This window comes from Thermobia domestica, chromosome 2, assembly GCF_964235325.1.
Source record: "Thermobia domestica chromosome 2, izTheDome1.hap1.1, whole genome shotgun sequence".
Taxonomy (NCBI): Eukaryota; Metazoa; Arthropoda; class Insecta; order Zygentoma; family Lepismatidae; genus Thermobia; species Thermobia domestica.
In genome coordinates, this window is record NC_137455.1 from 47,381,875 (window position 1) to 47,401,323 (window position 19,449).

Sequence of the window (19,449 nt, forward strand, 5' to 3'; positions counted from 1 at the left end):
GAAATTACTGAATAACACTGCACTGTACTACTGGATATCGAACCTAAAAATATACGGGAGAAATATACGGTAATATTGTACTTTGGTAACTGAATAATGTGTTAGTATGGAATTGTATCTATTACACTTGGAGTGTATTTAAAATTAAAACATGATTAATATTGAACATTATTGAAGTACTGCAGCCGTATATATGTAAGTACACTTGTTAGTTGCTTCTCATTGGATATGCAATTAAAATTTGCATTATTGGTATTAATATTACTTGGAAGCCAAGTTATTGTTCTATTTGAAGCACCACAATTATTAGTACTTGTTTAAGTCCTTTTATTTTTGTTAAGTTTGGTTAATTAGTTCAGATGTAACACAGGATTTAACTTACTGTAACATGCATTGTGCCACTTTGGCCTGTGTTGTACAGCAATTTTGACTCAGTATGAAAGGTATTTCAATCTTAGAATCTTTATGAAATTTAATTCGATAAATGTAGCTTCTTGTTACTACATATTTACATTTAAATAGCCAATTTCAACAAGGTTAATTAGCACTCAGTAAATATTACGTAACTTCCGCAGTTTCACAATATCAACTATCATTCAAATTCTTGAAATTTGTTACTACTTACTTTAATGTGCATTTATTTCAAATAATTTTCTTACGCAATCCACAAGAAATAAGTATTATATTTTCTTGCATGGAGGTGTATAGCAGCTTTTAACAGATCATTCCATTTCTACCATACGAACTGAGGGCAATGCTTGGATATTTTATTGCTATCCGTATCTTGTTCCCCAATTAAGCAACACAACCTACACACACACATTCTTTATTAAGATGCTGGACAAGACAGCAATATTGCTACCAACGAATATAGGGCCTACAGTACAATGCCAATGCACGAAATAGGAAAACCTCCTCTTGATTTGCAGTTTTAGTCACGACAGTTTGTTGCAAAGAGATTTTTTAAAAAGAGGAAAAATAATGTACGAAGGATCAGTATTAATTTTGTTTCCTCAGAAAAACCTCCTATTGATACTGATACTGTATTCTTAAATCACATGATCATCAACTGTGGATTTCACTTACCCCTTAGGAGCACCCGGCCGAGGATCCTGGAAAGTTGTGGTTCGTGTATTATGGTCTACAAAGTACCGAACGCCATCCTCAGTCAACCTGATCTCCCAACCAGGCGGAAGAGGTGGTTCATCAGCACCTAACGCAACAGGTTGTTCTTGGCTGAAAAATATAAACGAAATTTACTCACCAAAATAAAGCTGCACATTTTTTATTTTCAATAATATTGATATCCATACTTCCAATTATTCCTGAATTTTAACTCTGTTTCAATGCATTAACAATGTAATCCTCTTTTAACCGTTTACATGAAAATCTTCATGGTTATCTCCTCATAGCAACTCTACTCAATTTATTTCTGCTTGCTTTACCTTTATTGTATGTTGACGTCGTGAATTAGTCAATAATGACAAGAAATAATATCTTAAATGCTACTCTTATTAACATTGAAAAAGCATAAAGTCACTCACCCCCAAGTGTTTTCGTTGACCAAATTGTAAGCAGTTTTGGAAACAAAAAAGTATTACAGAAAAGGACATCTCCAGTGACTCATTACATTCTTGACCGGTGAGTACCAGGGTCGATATGGGTATGTAGGGAACCGGTAGGCTCCGTAGATCACGAATACGTTGGTGTCGATGTCACAAAGAGAGGTGTGTTCGAAAAGGAGTCGAAAAACCGATCGGCGGTCCCGACAGTGTAGTCACTTCTCGGATCACTGTTCGCCACTGGAGAGAATTCCTGTGGAAATCTTTGGGTCTGTCCTAATCTCCTGACTCTGCTGCGTAATACTATGCCACATATTATTGATGAAACCAGCCCCATTATCCAGTAGAATCCTCACAAGAAGTGACGAGAACCGGCTCAGAAGCACGGATTGTTTACCTGTGCGGGGTGCGTATCTACGGTGACCGAAGGGGCCCTCGAGCATTGTGGGTATGGAGAGAAGTGCGGACACGCTAGTTTTCGAATATGTAAACCCCGATGTCCCATTTGAAGTTGTTCCATTGCCAGAGCTCAAAACGGCCAGACACTGGTGATCGCTCTCGGTTATTTAGATCCATGCGTCAGCTGAGCTTTCACACAGCTGCAGCAGAAGAATTGTAGTTGCCCGACAGCAATGCAGTTCGACAGTTTCGAGTGCCCACAATCAACTTCACAGTATCTGAATACACGGAGTTGATGAACTGGCAAGAAGAACCAAGAACAGAACCACCACTAACGTGTAAGATGTCAGCGAATGATTTCAAAAACTTTCGCAACACTTCTGCGAATTCCTACGTCCTTCGTGTCACACCCAAGGAACAGAACGTTGCGTAAAGTTAGTTACAGAGGCATCTCAGACAGTTATTACACAAGAGTTGAGGGATGGCTACATATTATCTGGAACTGCTTCGCGCAAGAAATGAAAACTTTTGAAACGAAAAATCAATTCGAGCTGCTCCTTTAAAATCATGTAACGGAATGGCCATAATTTACAATTTGAATGTAACCCTTTTAGGATTTCCGCTTTTGGAGGTAAATTTTAGACTTTCATTCGAACAGCTACTGCTTCCTTACTATTTATCAAAGGATCATGGCTCATACCTCTTTTTTTCAGCAGGATAGAGCATACTTTTCAAGGGTACTTACTCGCTTGTCCGTATTATACACCAGAAACAGGAAAATCGGAGAAAACCAGGAGATTTTTCGAAAAAAAAAAATCGAATTTTTGTGCCCCTTTGGCCTGGACCTGAGTTTACGTAGGGATCTGAATTAAAAAAAAAAAAAAAAAGCGTTGTTTGTACATAATACGTGTCCAATATTGCAATCTTGTACCTTGAAAACTGAGGTCGTGAGAAATTTTTGAAAGTCTGAAGGTGACCCATTTTTTCATATTTTATATTATATATATATGTGTGTGTGTGTATTTACTGCGTAATTACTATTTGGCCTTGAGTCATGATTCAAACATCATTTTCTTTGGTATAACGAACCCTTTCCAACGGTACCATTCACATGTCCGTATCATACACCTGAACCAGAAAAATCGGGAAATTTTTCTAAAAAAATCACCCTCTTGGGCCGAGCCCCGGTTTCACGTAGGGATCTCAAAAAAATCTGCGTCATTACTATTTGGCCTTGAGTCATGGTTCAAACGTCATTTTCTTAAGTATAACGAGCTCTTTCCAATGGTACCACTCACATGTCCGTATCATACACCTGAACCGAAAAAATTGGGAAAAGCCGGAAAGTTTCCTGAAAAAATCACCCTCTTGGGCCGAGCCCCAGTTTCACGTAGGGATCTCAAAAAAGATAAAAACAATCTGTGTCCAAAGTTTCAATCTGGTATCTTGAAAACTAAGGCGTGGAAAATTTTGGAAATTTGCCTAAAGAAAAAAAATTATAAAAGTCACGCCCCTCCGCTCCCACTTGGCGCTGGATCATCCGGTTCCAAAACGTATCTGGGATGTTCTTTGGTCCATTCTTGACTTGATCAATAAAAACCCGGCTTAAATACCTGTTATAGAACCTAAATATTCGGTCAAAGACGATACTACGCCATGGTAACAAAAGTTACCAAAATTGTAAAAGGGGTAATCTTCACGTTTCAGTTTTGTAAATTACAAGTGCTTTAGTAAACAATTAATTTCCTACCAATTTTGCCATTTTCCTCACTTCTTTCTTTCTTTTTTTTTTTCTCAGTATTTTCATTTCAAATTTGGCTGGGACCTGAAGAAATGACACTGGTTACTTTTTTTTATGTCATCAGGGCATAATATTTAGCTACCTTCAGACAACAAGCGATTAATAATATTCTACACAGAATTGAAAAAAAATATGATAAAACTGAAAAATATGACAAATTTCATCATTTTTGGCAAAATTCATCCACCTTGGGGCACCTCTAAATATTGGAAGAGAAAAGAAATATATTGGGCTTTTTTATTTGAGACCAAAAGGTAACTTTTCCAGAAAGAGTAGATTTTAAATTCAAATTTTCGTTTTTGACGATCCAATTATTATATATAAGCAAAATTTCAGCGTTTTTGGCAAAATTCATTCGCCTCGGGGCACCTCTAAATACTGAAAGAAAAAATAAATATTTTGGGATTTTTAATTTGAGACCAAAAGGCAACTTTCCTACATAGGATAGATTTCAAATTCAAAATGTCGTTTTTGACTATCCACCCTATTACACACAGGCCTATATAAAACTGGTTTCTTACTTTCTTCTTTCAACCGCAATGTCTCTCCACAATAGGAATGTTATCCTCAAGGATAATTAACATATGTTTTTTCAGTTTTGGAATGTATAATATTGGCAAAATTTGTCATTTCACGATATGTACTTCTATCTATTTATAGACTAAGGTCGAAGTACCTGTGACTAGAAGCGATCATTTTATATTAAACTGTCAAACTTAATGAAGTGTTGCGGACAAAAAAAAACACCCACTGCTTTACTACTGTCCGTCACCTAGTGTACTTCGACCTCTACATCCACAGTTACAACTTCCTATTGTTAGAACAATACTTTTATTTTAAACTCACCCTTGTGTTCGAGGATCTTCCCACTGTGTTGTTCTATTTTTGTGATTTACAAAATAAACACGGCCATCAGGTTGCACTCTCTTCTCCCAACCAGCAGGCAAAGGACCTAGAGCATCATCGTCTTCTGGAGCTGGACTACTTCCTGTGTGCTATACAGACATTAAAATTTATTAATATAAAATACAAAGCAGACTTTCTGGAACCACCAAGCTGCACAAACATTAAAACTTATCCTATTTATAATACAAAAAAAAAAAAAAAAAAAAAGCTAATCTTTATGTAACGCTAACTCCTAATAGCACACAGACACAAGCTAATAGGTGTTACTACATGCCTGCCTGATGCCAATAGGTGTAGCTACCGTGAATCTGCAGATTTAACACTACATTGATGATTTAATTGCAACTTAAAAACTGTATTATTTTAAACTAGGGCTAGGGCCGTAAACGTATTTAAATTTGAGAATTAATATTTGTATATTTCTATAGTAATATATTATGATGATTTATTTTGCAATTTGAGCTGTATTGCTTCAATTTAGTTATTTGAAAATTGATAATGAAACGTGAACATGCTTTGCAGTTTATTTCTAGGACAGAGGTCTTAATTTAGCCTGGTTTTAACCTGTACTGTACAGAGGGCCGAATGCCAGGAATTGGTTAACATGAAATACCAGGTAGATTTCCTGTCACCATGAAAACACACTCTCAAAAGGAGAAAATATATTTCTAGAAATGCAATCGCCATTTCTCGTTTAAATGTTAAGAGAGGCTGCTCAAAAGTTCGTAGTCCAACCCAGAAGGAATGCACGTGGAATGATGAAATTTTAGTTATTCTACATACTTCCCCCGAAGTTTAATACACTTCCTTGCACATTGCTCCAATTTTTGAAGATAATAATAATAATAATAATAATAATAATAATAATAATAATAATAATAATAAATTTATTATTATTTATTTATTTATTTATTTATTGAAAACTTTCTCGCAAAACTGTTCCGTAGCACTAATCATTATCTTACCAGATCCAAAATGGCGTCCATTCAAGTACTGTTTGTGTTTGAAAAAAAAAGGCTAGTGTGACTGAGCTAGGTCTGGGGAATAAGGATGATCTAGATACTGAAACTCTAGATCATACAATTCCAGTTAGTTTGCAGCGTTCGATAGACAAAGGTTTTGTCCTGACGGAACAGAATCCTGTTTTCAATTTTCCGCGACGTTGCACTTTCAATTTGTCTTTCACTTTTGTGGGTAATGGAGTGTAATATTCTGCATTAAATGTCTGATCCTTCGGCAGGTAGTTTGAGTGTGACTCCTTCATGACCTCTGAAAAATGTTGCAACACTTTACTTTCGACTTCTGTCTCTTGAACTTCTTGGGGTGAGGGAAACCTGAGTGCCGCGACTCCACTGACTGTTGTTTTGTTTCAGGATCTTAGTGGTACAACCATGTTTCTTCCATTGTTACTATTCGTAACGGAAATTAGTCGGCATTGTGGTTAAAATAGGAGACTACTTACCTTATGCCCTCATTCTTTCATGCTTTTGATCTGCTGACAGACTTTTGGTAACCCATTTTGCCGAGAACTTAAGGTCTTTAAAACTGTATAATTTCATCATTCTACTTGCAGTCCTTCTGGATAGGGCTATAAACATTTTAGCAGCCCCTCGTACGTATCTAATTATCACTGCTTAGTCAATCTTAAAAACTATGACTAGTGGTGCTTGTGTTCGATACGCTTAAAAAGTAATTCTAATACTTAAATATTTAAACACAGCACAATAAGTGAACGTGGAAAAATAACTAATAACTTCTGATTATTTACAGTATGTTCAAACACTATATGGATAACAAATGAAATCGTAAGTGGGCATATGGTCAGAATCAGGGGTGCCCATCCCCCCCAAAGCTGATGGCGCACTCCCCCCCAAAACTAATAATCTCTTCCGTCCCCAAAACTTAAGTCCTCTAAAAACAATTGCCCAGTGAAGCAGTAGTTTTTATAGTACTAGTAATTGTTATTTTTGTTGTTGTTTTTATTTCCTGTAGTAGTATTATAGAATGCTTGTAGTAGTAGTAGGGGCAGTAGTAATTATAAAAATGGCATTACTTTTATTAGTAGTCTTGGTAGTGTAAAATACTAAATATGTTCTATATGGATATTGAAGGGTATAAAAACTTCTACACACTATGTATGGCACAGGTATTCTTTTTTTTACAATTAGTAGTATTATTTTTTCTTTACAAAATATTGATATAATTCCCTTATACATGAAAAGTAAGACGCAAGTTACAAGTTATTGAGTTTGATACCAAAAGAAAATGTTTGATACCAAAAGAAAATGCCAAGTACGAGTGGCCTTAAAAAGAACTGAAATCTACTTGCGCGCTACTTGCGCGGTACTTCATTCATCTTGTATCGAAGCAGGAGGTACGGGGGTTCACCCCGGAATTTTTTTGAAAATTAGCTTCTCAAAATCGTGTTTTAATGCTATTCCGACAGTAAAATTGCTAGTTCGAAAGTAGAGTAAAATCCCCCCCAAAATTTTTCTCAATGGCGCAGCTTGCGCCATACATCTCCCCTGTGGGCGGCCCTGGTCAGAATGCCTTTAACGATGGGATACTAGGAAGGCGAAACCACCACACTTTTTCCTTAGCTTACTGCAAAAAGAAAATATTTATAGCGGTTTCAACTGAAAAATTTACAATACCTGGGGATACAGAAATCGTTGATTCCCTTGCTGGACCACATGAGCTCTTTCACCCTGCCATTGTTGATAATGTTGCAGGCGTTCACTATTTGGCCTTTGCCACGTTGTTGTTCTAGTATTGTGATCCACATAATAGATACGTCCTCGAGGATCACGACGGATTTCCCAGCCTGCTGGGAGGGGTTGAGGTCGCTCCCACGACGTGCTACGTGTATTGTGGTCTACGTAATATCTTCGGCCGTATACATCATAACGCATTTCCCACCTGAAAACAATAATGTGCCTTATCAACCATCAGAACATTATTTTACTACTTATATACTATCATCACTATACCACAGCCATGTACACTGTGGGAAACTAGATGGAATTCTACCTAGGTACATGAAATGATAAGCCCTGAATTAGTAGAAGTTTCTGATCATGTTAAAAACATTTAACAAAAATTACAAATAGCCACTGTTTAAAATCAATTAATTCTGGTTAACTTAACTTCAAACTTCCTTTCTCCATCCACAGCATGTACACTTCCCCACAATATAATTGCGTGCCTGAATTTTTCGAAGTCCCTTAAAATTGTACGTTTGACAACAATAGCAGGAAAAAAAAAAAAAGACCCGAACACACCTCACAATTTGCTGCTTCTCGTTTGTTACTAAATACAATGATACTTTTTTAAAACAAAATAGTATCTTAGCAAATGCTGATAACTTGGTTGCAGATATAACGCACACGTTCTCGATCACAAAATTTAAGAAACAAGACGAGTTAAGAAATTCGTTATCTATATATACAACTGGAGAAAAACTTCGCGGTTGTTTCGACGTTTGTTTTTCGATGTTAGCCGTACGTTTTACTTTCTTTTGTGGGGATTCAATGTTTTTGAACCTGGTTCGAATCCCACTGGGTGATTTTATTTACTTTCATTTTGTAACTTTTCGGTTGTTCTTGTAGTACACTTACGGCGGGGATTAATAACTTTCTAACCTATCCAAAAATAAGAAGTCGCACAGGCGTAAAACCTTTTCTATATTTCCCAATATAATTCCTCCTCAGTGCAAATCACTTATTACATCGATACATAATAATTTAGCAAACCTGGAAACAAATCCGAAGTTCTAGTGTTCAGGAAATCACTATCAGCCTCAATAATACCTTCATCACTACTAGAACGTAGTTCATATTATTATTATTGTTATTATTATTATTATTATTATTATTATTATTATTATTATTATTATTATTATTATTATTATTATTATTATTATTATTATTATTATACTGGGAGACCCGGGTTCGATTTCCAGCGGGAGCTCATGTTGTTCAGTGCCCATGTGAACCTGTAGGTCCACATCTCATATACTCTCTGTTGAAAGGGACGCTAAACTTAAAATCAAATCAAACTACTACTAAAAGTAGGGAACAAATTAAATGAAATGGAATTAAGTTTTAAGTCCCACGGTTATGCCGGGTAGGCTAAAGGAGAAGGTGAAAATGGCGGAACGAAAAAAGTGGGAAAAAACGGGAGAACCCCCAGAAAACCCATGCACACGGTGTTTATCCACCACAAAATTCACTTGGCGCGAGCTGGAATCGAATCAAGGAGGTGAACGCTTTACCACTGAGCCACCACGGCCCCAAATATGGAACAAACAAAAGATCTGCGTTTAATAAATCTGGCGAGACATTTTATTTCTTCGCGGTTCGCTGTTACACCTATGAACTTTACGTTGTCTTGCTGCATCCGAACAATTTTGGACAAGATTTTCATGGCGCTTTTTTTTTTCCACTTAAATCCCTTAATAGTTGTCAATAGTATACTTCAGTCACATATCACTGTTTGCTAGAGAGTCTATCATAAGAATGCCTCAGAATTCCATAAAACACAGACTGTCGCCTTATCCCCAATAATCTCACATGAATATTTCGGGAATGAAGATGAGGCCTGTTTTTATTTATTTATTTATTTATTGCTTTCAAACCTGTTTTGTCTCACGTTCAAAATGGTGGATATAAGTCAAACACTGTATTACAAATTTTACTAAAACCTGGTGGCTCATTTTTAATCTTTCCACAGAAATATCTCGAAAACGGTTGAATATAAATGAACCGAACAAAAATTCGAATAGAAAATGCCATCGAGCACATTGAACGGTGTTGTTGCCGTGCACCCAGGGCTGCCTTTCAGGGCGGCCAGGGCCCAACTTTAAAATTTTAAATAGAAACATGGAGCGAGTGATACTTCGTTCGATAGGTCTTTACAAACTAAAGAGCGTTGTGGCAAAATATTTTTTATTTTCTTTCGTTTTCAAAATGACCACCAAGACATGGTACCTGTATGAGATAAAACGTCCAGTGCCCATAGAATGAAAATGGTTAAAGACAAAAGAGCAAAACAAAAATTCGAATAGGAAATCACAGAGAGCAATTATTATTCCACGGCTCGAGAATGAAAAGATGATTAGAGTAAAAGTCCTATAATGCAAAAGGGGAAATCTAATTCCTAGAAAATTATCGCTCCAAGCTCCCATCGTGAGTGAGTAAAGCGAGAAGAAACGCAAAGCCATGACAAAAGAAGCCATGTACAATACTCACAGGTGAGTGCAATCTACATTAACATTTTAAAAAGAAAATGTTATACGAAATTAGTGTATGTGCATTACAATTTTGACGAAGGCTAGATGTCAATCGACATTATAATGGATTTGAGGTTTGTGTAGTAATATCTAGTATTGATTACTTCAGTACTTCTCAAAGTGAGGTACATGGACTTGATCAAAGAGGTAAGCAATAGGTATCATTCATTTAGGTGTGAAATTTTGAAATAAAGATAATTTCGTAGTTCCTTCAGACGGAAATAAACAACTTCACTGAGTTTTACAGAAGTATTATTATTAAGATATTAAAAACTACACAACAGTAAGATACGTACACGATCAAGAGAGGAAGAGAGGAGGCGGGAAAGATGAAGTTTGGCGATATACATGTAGACCCTACACTGAGAAAAAAATTGTATGTGGCACACGTAAAATCGTATGTCACATTTGTAAATCCTGTAGTTTTTGGACTTAACGTACAGCAAACGTATAACTGAAAACGCGTGTTTTATGATACTTTCTGTATAAGTATTCCATCTATATGTACTTTCCGTATGGAACAATATAGGCGGTCAGAATCTCACATACAAATGGACGTATATAACATATAGCTGACGAAGGTAACATACATATATGTATGTAATATAAGGAAGACTGTTAGATATCAGACATCCTGCAACGGCATGATGTCACATCTAAGGGCAATGCTATGTAGCATACGGATAACGTATGTCCTGTACTGATTTCTGTAGTGAGGAAGAGGATTCCGTATATTTGTAAAATATACCGCTGACCCGAAAACGAATTTTTCTCAGTATAATACTAATACTAATACTAATAATAATAATAATAATAATAGTATATCTAGCTTTTGTTTCCATTAGTGATCGTGTGTTCCCGTTTGGCAGGATTCTGATTCGCTGATGGGGATTCTAACTGGTTTTTCACGCCCAGTGTTGTCATGTTTCGAAGAACAGAAAATACGCAATAAGTGTACATTCCCGTTTCGCAGAATGAGAGTTGTAGGTTTTCGGAAAATCTGTACTGCACCTGAAGTACTCTGATATTTTAATTATACGCTGAGAAACGCCGATACTTGTAGTACACGTTGGGAAATTGATTCCATGGGAACCATCATCATGAGGGACAAACTCTATGACCTGCACCTCTTTCTTAGATTTATATTCGATTTGTTTTTCTTTCACCAGATATTTCTAATATTGAGGTGCTACCAAAACTCTTCATACGGTTCTGCGAAAGAGGAGGAAATGGGGGTGAATTACTCGTCGACATTTAGCTGTACGGGAATGGGTAAACTTGGCAACGCTGTACACTGATAACACATTCTGCCAAACAGGAAGTAACCAGACTGGTAAGATCAGAGATAGAACCTGTTCCTTCGACGTTGTATCCATATCAAATTGCAATTATATACCCGCTATCTTACACTTCCGGTTTCAGTAAAAGAATATGTGTGAAAGTAGAATAAACTATTGCGATGTGGAATTGGTTTCCAAACAATGCTTTTAACTACTTAACCGTTTCTGTTCTATGGCGATTAAATGTGGAACCGTAAATTACAATTTCTTCAACTTCTGGTTGAATAGAGTTTAACGGAGATGGAACCTATTATTGCGACAGTGAGTACATTCCAAAAATCTGCTTCCCGCCTTCTCTTTCCGTTTTCGCTTTATGGCAACCAATATTGAAGCCGGAAAAGGTTAATTTTTTCCATTTCTAATCTGACCAGAGGGTTAATGGAGAAGATGATACCTACTGCTGGGATACTGAATCAAAGACAAAAACAAACTGCTTGTTGTTGTCTCGTAACAAGTATTGCTCTTTGGACAATAATGAAAACGGAAGAAATTGGTAATATTTTAGTATTTCTGGTTTTAGTATTGAGATGCGAGTGAAATTTTATCTTCTCTTGAGACGACGAATCGATTCCACAAAACCGCTTCTTGCTATAGGTCAACATTTATGTTCTATGGCGATCACATTTGAAATTGGAAATTGTTAATTTCTGCCACTTCCGGTTTGAATAGAGGATGAACAAAGAAGTTGAAACCTATGGTTCTTGCTCTGATACCTGTTGACTGATGGGCGGATAGTCATTCTACAACAAGTTCCATACTTACGCATAGCATAACTCGGAAGTCTAACCCGTATCTTCGGTTCTGAGTTGAGTGTGGCTTCGAAGTCATTTGTGGGAGGGGGCATAAATAATTCAAACAAGGCTTCCGTAACGCTATTATTTCAAAGGTGAGCAGATTTTTAAAATAATAATAGTAATAGTGATGATAAACTTCTGTATGTCTTCTACTCTTCTCAATTTACCTTGACTGTTGAATGAACAAATGATGATTAAAAAAAAAAAAAATTCAGATTGGAGCAAACACATGGCAGGCAGTGTCTTGACCTGTTTCTCCTAAAAACAGCCCACCAGCTGTGAAACCCTCGACAAAGAAGGATGTTCCATTCACATAGTTCATACGACTTGTGAACTTCTCCCACTGTTTGTAAGCCATGAACAGAACATCTTGATAACAGTAAAAGCAGTGGCGGATCCGGGGGAGGGATCGCTCCCCCAGAAGAGGAAACTTTCTTATTTTATATATATAAATAAAACCCATCTCATATTTTGAAGCTCTTAAAAGTAGCTCAAAGTAGCAGTATGACAACCCCCCCCCAGAAGTCGGTCCTGGATCCGCCCCTGAGTAAAAGACAATTTGTCGAAAACATGTCAAACAACTGTCTGCACACACTAGCGTCATATCTTATTTTATTTGACGGTAGGAGCGAGGGAACACTCCGATATAACCTGTTAGATTTTCATATTGTTTTTATAATATTGAATGTGTCTATGTCGCATAATGAGGTAATCGAAATTCCATGTGGATTGTGTACTCAGTAGCGTAGCTAGGATGTTTGTGTGTGTGTGTGTGGTGGAGGGTCCTTAGTACCGTATTTACACAAAAGTTACCAACATAAAAATATATAAACAATTACAAACATCAAAGTACATTGTCGGAACTCTTTGAGGGGGCGGCCCCGCTGAGCCTCATTTCCCTACGCCACTGCATGCACCAAATAGTGTAATAAACGCGCATGCGTTATTTGGCAGCATTTGGTACATTTATGATGCAGATATCGCGGTTTTCGTTTTCAACAATGAAGTGTCTACAAAAATGAACTTCACAATTTCACATCAATAATGCACTAGATATTGTAGTAGGATAAGCGCATATATACGGTAACTTTTGATAAATTGTCAGCGAAAATATTATAGTTTATTTTTCGACGATAGAAGCTTCTAACAATGGTAATAATTAAGTAATCGTAATTTTGTATCAACCATGCACTAGATATAGCAGTCTATGGACGTGTGTAGTGTGGCAGCATTTTATAACACAGCCCGCCTTTTAACAATGGAATCCTCACAACAATGCAAAAAATAGAATCCTCTCAACAATGGAAAAAATTATGAAAAGACATTTTTTCGTATATCATGCAATAAATATTGTACTAGTACACGAGTCTGCGTAAGTTGATACTAATTAATTAATTTACAACGGAAATATCGTGGATCTTATTTTTAACAATGAAATGAAAACAGCAATGGAAATAAAGCGGAAATCAAAATTTCGTATGGGTAATACACTAGATATTGTACTAGTACATACATCTGCGTGATTTGACATCCATTGGTGAATTACTGAATGAGATATCGTGAAAAGAGTTTTCAACAATGGGACGCTTACAACAATGGAAATAATAAGAAGAGCAAAATTTTGGATGGATAATGCACTAGATGTTGTATTAGTACATATGTCTGAGTGATTTGGGATCCATTGGTGAATTGCTGACTTGGTGAATTTCAACAGTGAATGCTTGTAACAATGGAAATAATGATTTAATCAACATTTTGCATGGGCAATGCACTAAATAATGTTGAGGTACGGCGATGTTCTAAGTTTGGTTTTATTATTGCTTTAAATAAAGTAGTTATCGTGTTCCAATTTTTTTCTAATATATTTCTCTTGGGCGAGGGTTGCGCCATCTAATGGCTTAGCTTCAAACTACTTAGAGGTAGGGAAGAACCTTAAAGATTGCAATTACTCATATTTTAATAATGCTTATATCAGTGCTTCAACGCAGATGTGATATATTTATGGCTTCTACAACCGGGACTAAACAACAATCTTCCGAAGTTAGTGACTGCGATATTCAGTGAATCCTTACAAGTATACACAAACTTATCCTTATTATTAGCTGATCATGTTAAATACAATAGTAGCGCTCTTTTACTATGACATTTGAAGGTGGCAGTAAGAATGAGAAAAGTAATTTGCTCAATCAATCACAGAAAACACAAATCAAAATTATATCTTACCCTGGTGGGAGAGGTTCATCAGTGCTAGGTGGGTTTCGTGGTGTCGTTTCTGCTGGGGTGGAACCACTGGTCACAGCCGATGCAGTCGAGGTAACGGAGCCATTAACTAACGGTGTACTGCTCGTGCTAGGTCCGTTGCTTGTTGCGTTCGGTAAAGCAATAGCCGAAGAGGTTGTGGATGAAAGCTCTGAAAACAGTTTGTATAATGAAGGGCATACATTATTAAATTATTATACAATATTGTTTGTAAAAATCCCAACACCAAGAAAGACACTGGTCTGTAGAACGAAATTTATACTACAAATTTGTTGCATGGATATACAGAACTGATTACAATTCCAGAACTGTACAACACTTCTAACCTTTTAAAGCTTCCACCTGCTGCAGAGCCACTACATTTCGTGACATCAAATCAAGCAGGTGTTTCGTAAGTTCCTGTCACGCTGCTTTTATGTGAACCCACAAGACATGTGCATTACTGGTAACCGTTATTAATTATATACACATATGTTCGACGGGTGACGTGCAGACCGGGGCAGTAGCGATACCCGTCCTCGAAGGCGGCTTGCACATTCCGAAATATGTGACCCGGTATTGATGAAGTTGTATGAAGGAAGGTTATGACCTTGTCTCTATAAAATGCCTGATACAACAGCTATTGCTCAGGTTATCTTTAATGTGTAGTAGCTGAAATCACATTTTGTAGTCAATGGCGCCTCACATCATTAAAAACTGCAATATGGCCATTATGACGCTTCACAATGTACGCTGGCACACTGCGCTTACCACGACATTATTGCATTTGAGGTCATCCCTTTAGGACAGGTTGACGTGTGACTCATTTTAGAATATGACAGTCTGCCACTCAGCAAGCCAGCAATGATGTTCACGCGGCCATTGAAGCCTGAGGCGTTTGTGATTATGTGTAAATGGAAGCCGACGCAAAGACATGCGTGATGCCAGTCCAGCATTCTGCATACGCTGTTGATACGTGGATGTAGACAAGTTCATACCGACTAGCATGTTCCACGTCGAGCTAACACAGACAAGATGTATGTCATTCCATAGTGTTGTCACACTGCAAGGTCCGTCCACCCCCAACCCCATCCCGAAGAGACACACAAAATACTTTCGTAGCAGGATGCCTTGGACGTTCACCAATTTCACAGTACAAGAAGCAGTTGGCTGACCCTGAGAGCCCGTTTGAACCCACTTCGAGCATCGTACCGTACCCAAGATGCTGCTCGTACTATCCCGCTGAAATTTTAACCATTCATACGTCACGTCCTTCCATACAAATCCAGTGAATTTTGATGGATCGTCTTCATTCCTTCTTGGTGTATCAATTTTCACAAATAGATGTGCATTAAATTTTAAAACTATCATACGTGAAGAGCATGCAAGACTATCAAAAACAAACGCAAGGACTTGTGACTATCAAAAACAAACGCAAGGGCTTGTGAACTTATATTTGAAAAAGCATATGATCATTTAACAGGAATCAATACCAAAAAACAACTTAGTAATTTAATAAATATGTACAAATAATAAGTCACAATCGCAATAAGAACATCTTTGAACACTTCTCCATTATTAAAATAGTGTAAAAGAAAAGTTTTCCTTTGTACCTCGATACGCTCTGTTCTGGTGTGTGAATATTCTAGAGAAATAAAAGATTTCACAAGCACGTCATCTTACTACCATCCATCCATACCAGAATATGCAAATATTTAAAACATAACACCCGGAAAACCATTCCAAGTTGAAGTTACATTACATAAATAATTAAATAAAAATTGCAAAGTATGTTTTACGGCTTTACTTCTGTAGCTGTAGCCAGTAAATATGTTTTCTTCTTCGTCCTTTTCTCAGCTAAAAGTGACTAAGTTGTATTAGAGATCTTTAATGGTGACAGAACAGGCACTCATATTTCACCTATTTTCGCAAAAGTATGTTGTAGCTAAGATTAACACATCCCGTCTAGAAAATTTAGCAGCGCTAGTAAAATTAAGAACTAATATTTGTATAATGGTGGAGTGTGCATCTGGAAGTATCATGTTGGACAATTATGCCAGTTCACTCTACTCCGTAGGTAGGAATAAGTGGAAAGAAAAGAAACAATATAGTGAAAATGAAACTCCTTGGACGATATGAAGATGAAACTCACTGAGTTCCTCGGATATCTTTTTATTTAAAAGTTGCGTCGTGTTGTCATCGTGTGCTCCTAAGTTTAATCTAAAGTATATTTATTTTAATATCTTTTATCCTTCAAGTATCTATTCATTTTTGGTACTTTCACTTCCTTGAATTTTAGGAAAATTAATATTTAAAGATAAAATGTACTATCTACAGGTATTTAATTGATGGATTAGGAAAATTCCAGTTCCTATCAATAATTCATAACATTCAGATATTAGTGTAATCATTATTCACAAATGAGGCGTATAGTTTCTAAATCCGCCATCTCCAATTAAAAAAAAAAAAAAAAAAAAATAGATAAGTAGATTTACTGGTATTCCTTTCCATGCCCGACACGATGAGAGAGATTTTTGTCATTTGGTAGTTATAATGAATGTCCAGAAAGCAGAAAAGTATTTCTAAAAAGAAAATTTTATCTCACATAATCTCTGAGTTATCAGTTTTTCCTGTTTTTCTCGAAACCTTTTATGAAGGAGATGGCGGATTTAGAAACTATACGCCTCAAATATAACTTTATCGTATTTTTATTTTCTATTGTTTCATTTTGCATTTTCGTAATAAGACTATTAAACCTAACATGAATAAGCAGAATATTTATTAATTTGAGAAGAATTAATATTGTCCTTCCTAACTCTTGATATGTATTTGCTGTTGGAAATCATGCAAAAACACTGAATGGGGGTCAAATAAAGTATTTTCGCAAAAATATTGAAGGAGAGTCAAATAAAATATGTTCATGCTGTGGTTAATCACAGTAATAAACGCTAACCTATACACAGCAGCAGTGAAAAGTGTCAGCAAATTAACACGATGAATTAACTACTATAGTTCCCCTTCCCCCAAAAAATGTTTTGTTTTTTAAGTATAAAAATGGAGAAATAATTGGTATTTCTGGGGAGAATAAAGAAAAACAAATCACCTGGATGACACAAATCATCCATCGGGTTCCGTATCAATATTATGAAATAGGTTAGGACAAAGCAAACGAAAAAAATGGACTGCAGTAATTACACATTAAATTGTACCATAATCCAGTATATCTGCATCAAAGGATGATAGAAAGGAATGATGTAGTTTATTTTCTAAATAACAAAAAACAGAAAATAAAACTGTACATGTAAAAAATCTCATGAACAATTCACTACTTTTTGGCACTTTTACTTTTCTGTTCTTCCATGCCTACGAAACTGTTCAGTGCAAACACAGCATATTTACATCAACCCATCAAGCATGTGTAAATGGAAGGAAAATCGCGTATAATTCCGATCTCTTCCGAAAAGGAAATTAAAAAAAAAAAAAAAAAATGTGCAGGAAACGGTGCACTGCTTCCAACGCAGGTGCCAGTGACAACGCACATAAAATCTACTCTACCTATTTGAGGAAGGCTGAGATTCCTTTCCTCTCGCCTGAAAGAACTACACACGGGATCAGTATCTGAAACATGCAGGAGAGGCAACATGAGATAAGGATCGACTGGCTTCTCTAATTGAGAGGGATCGTAATTAATACTTGGAGACGAAAACGACTGAGCCAATACACTGCTTGTCATGTACGATTTCCCTTGTAGCGGTGGGAGACTCTCCCGTCGACAAATACCTGAAGCTACAGCCGAAACATCAGACGAGGCATTGGCAGCTGCACCATTACGATTCTGAGAACTATTTGTAGCATTCTCGCTGTTTGGACTTCTTATCCGTACTCGTACACCACCGTTCAAAACACTCCTATTTGTTAAAGGCTCTCTTCCTGCTAAAAATAGAAGAAAACATTAAATTACTATAAAATACTTATGCATACACATTTTTACGTCTAAGCTGACCAGATTTATAACGAAATAAATGCCATAATGTGGATCACATGACTTTTAATGTTAAATCGTTGCAAGTCGACAAAAGCAAATAGTACACTCCGCATGTAATCTATATATGGGGAACTTAGATACCAAGTAGCCTAAGTCCAAAACTGAAATGTTCCAGGAGAGAAATTAGAAGTTCAGAACCTCATGGAATATCCATATTTGTTATGTTGGCAATTCAAACCACAACTGCGTAGCTCAGGCTTTCTTGAGCTGCTTCACATCATGACCTCCTTTCCTTTTTATCACGTCCTCTTGCCAGCGATCCTAGATAATTTCGGGTTTGTAATAAGCTTGTTGATTACTGCTGCTTATCACTTACAATTGTACAAGTAAGCCTTACACACACATACATATACAACTCTGCAAAAAGTAACAAAAGATCCCCACGCTAGCCTTCATTTTGAATTGTATTTAAATATCCAGTTTCTCACCAGTTTCAATCTTCTTTTATTTAAAAAAAAAATGTCTATTTATTTAATATTTATTGCCGTATTTGGCAACATCAATATGAAGATTTGTCTATGAAAATAAGAAATTCAAATAATCTTTAAAAAGTATTTTCCCGCCACTAGACCTTACCTTTATTTTTTTTTCCTTCCTTCGCAACCCGCAGGTTGAGAAACCTTGATGTGGTTTATAGTCTAATGATTTACTGTTGTACAGAAATCTTTTTAGAAAGATATCTATGTATAAAACTGAGTTGTCATTAGTCCGTTTCTCCATTTTTTGGGGGCTTTGGCCACTTGGCATCCAAGAGGTCCATATATACCTGTTACTTTCTTTTGTCAATGACTATACATCAATAGACTAAATTCAAACTTACATCATTATCTTTAACCTACCTATCTTTCTATTCTCTAAGGAAGGTAGTTCTGACTACCAGAAATATTACTTTTTTTTTTTCCAATACAAGATATAAGACCAATATTCGATTTTAAATTTAGACTGAAAGCAACATCATGTTTAAATTTAAATTAATTGCCTGACTGGAAAATTACTCGTACGTACAGGTATTCCACGGAGGTAAACTAACGGCTTTAGTGCAAACACACCAGAAAAATGTTAATATCTTCTGAA

The 19,449-nt window shown here is 36.4% G+C and overlaps 1 protein-coding gene across 2 annotated transcripts in view; it reads right to left on the reverse strand.

The window, feature by feature from the left end:
• Su(dx) (WW domain containing E3 ubiquitin protein ligase suppressor of deltex) overlaps positions 1–19,449 on the reverse strand; it is a 91,680-nt gene that overhangs the window by 29,851 nt on the left and 42,380 nt on the right. For both annotated transcript variants that reach the window (XM_081740893.1, XM_081740889.1), the window contains exons 5-9: positions 18,111–18,263; positions 14,316–14,502; positions 7,323–7,587; positions 4,609–4,757; positions 1,087–1,236 (exon numbers count right to left, since the gene is read on the reverse strand). In XM_081740893.1, coding sequence (XP_081597019.1) covers positions 1,087–1,236; positions 4,609–4,757; positions 7,323–7,587; positions 14,316–14,502; positions 18,111–18,263 — 904 coding nt within the window. The remainder of the gene's footprint in view (positions 1–1,086; positions 1,237–4,608; positions 4,758–7,322; positions 7,588–14,315; positions 14,503–18,110; positions 18,264–19,449) is intronic.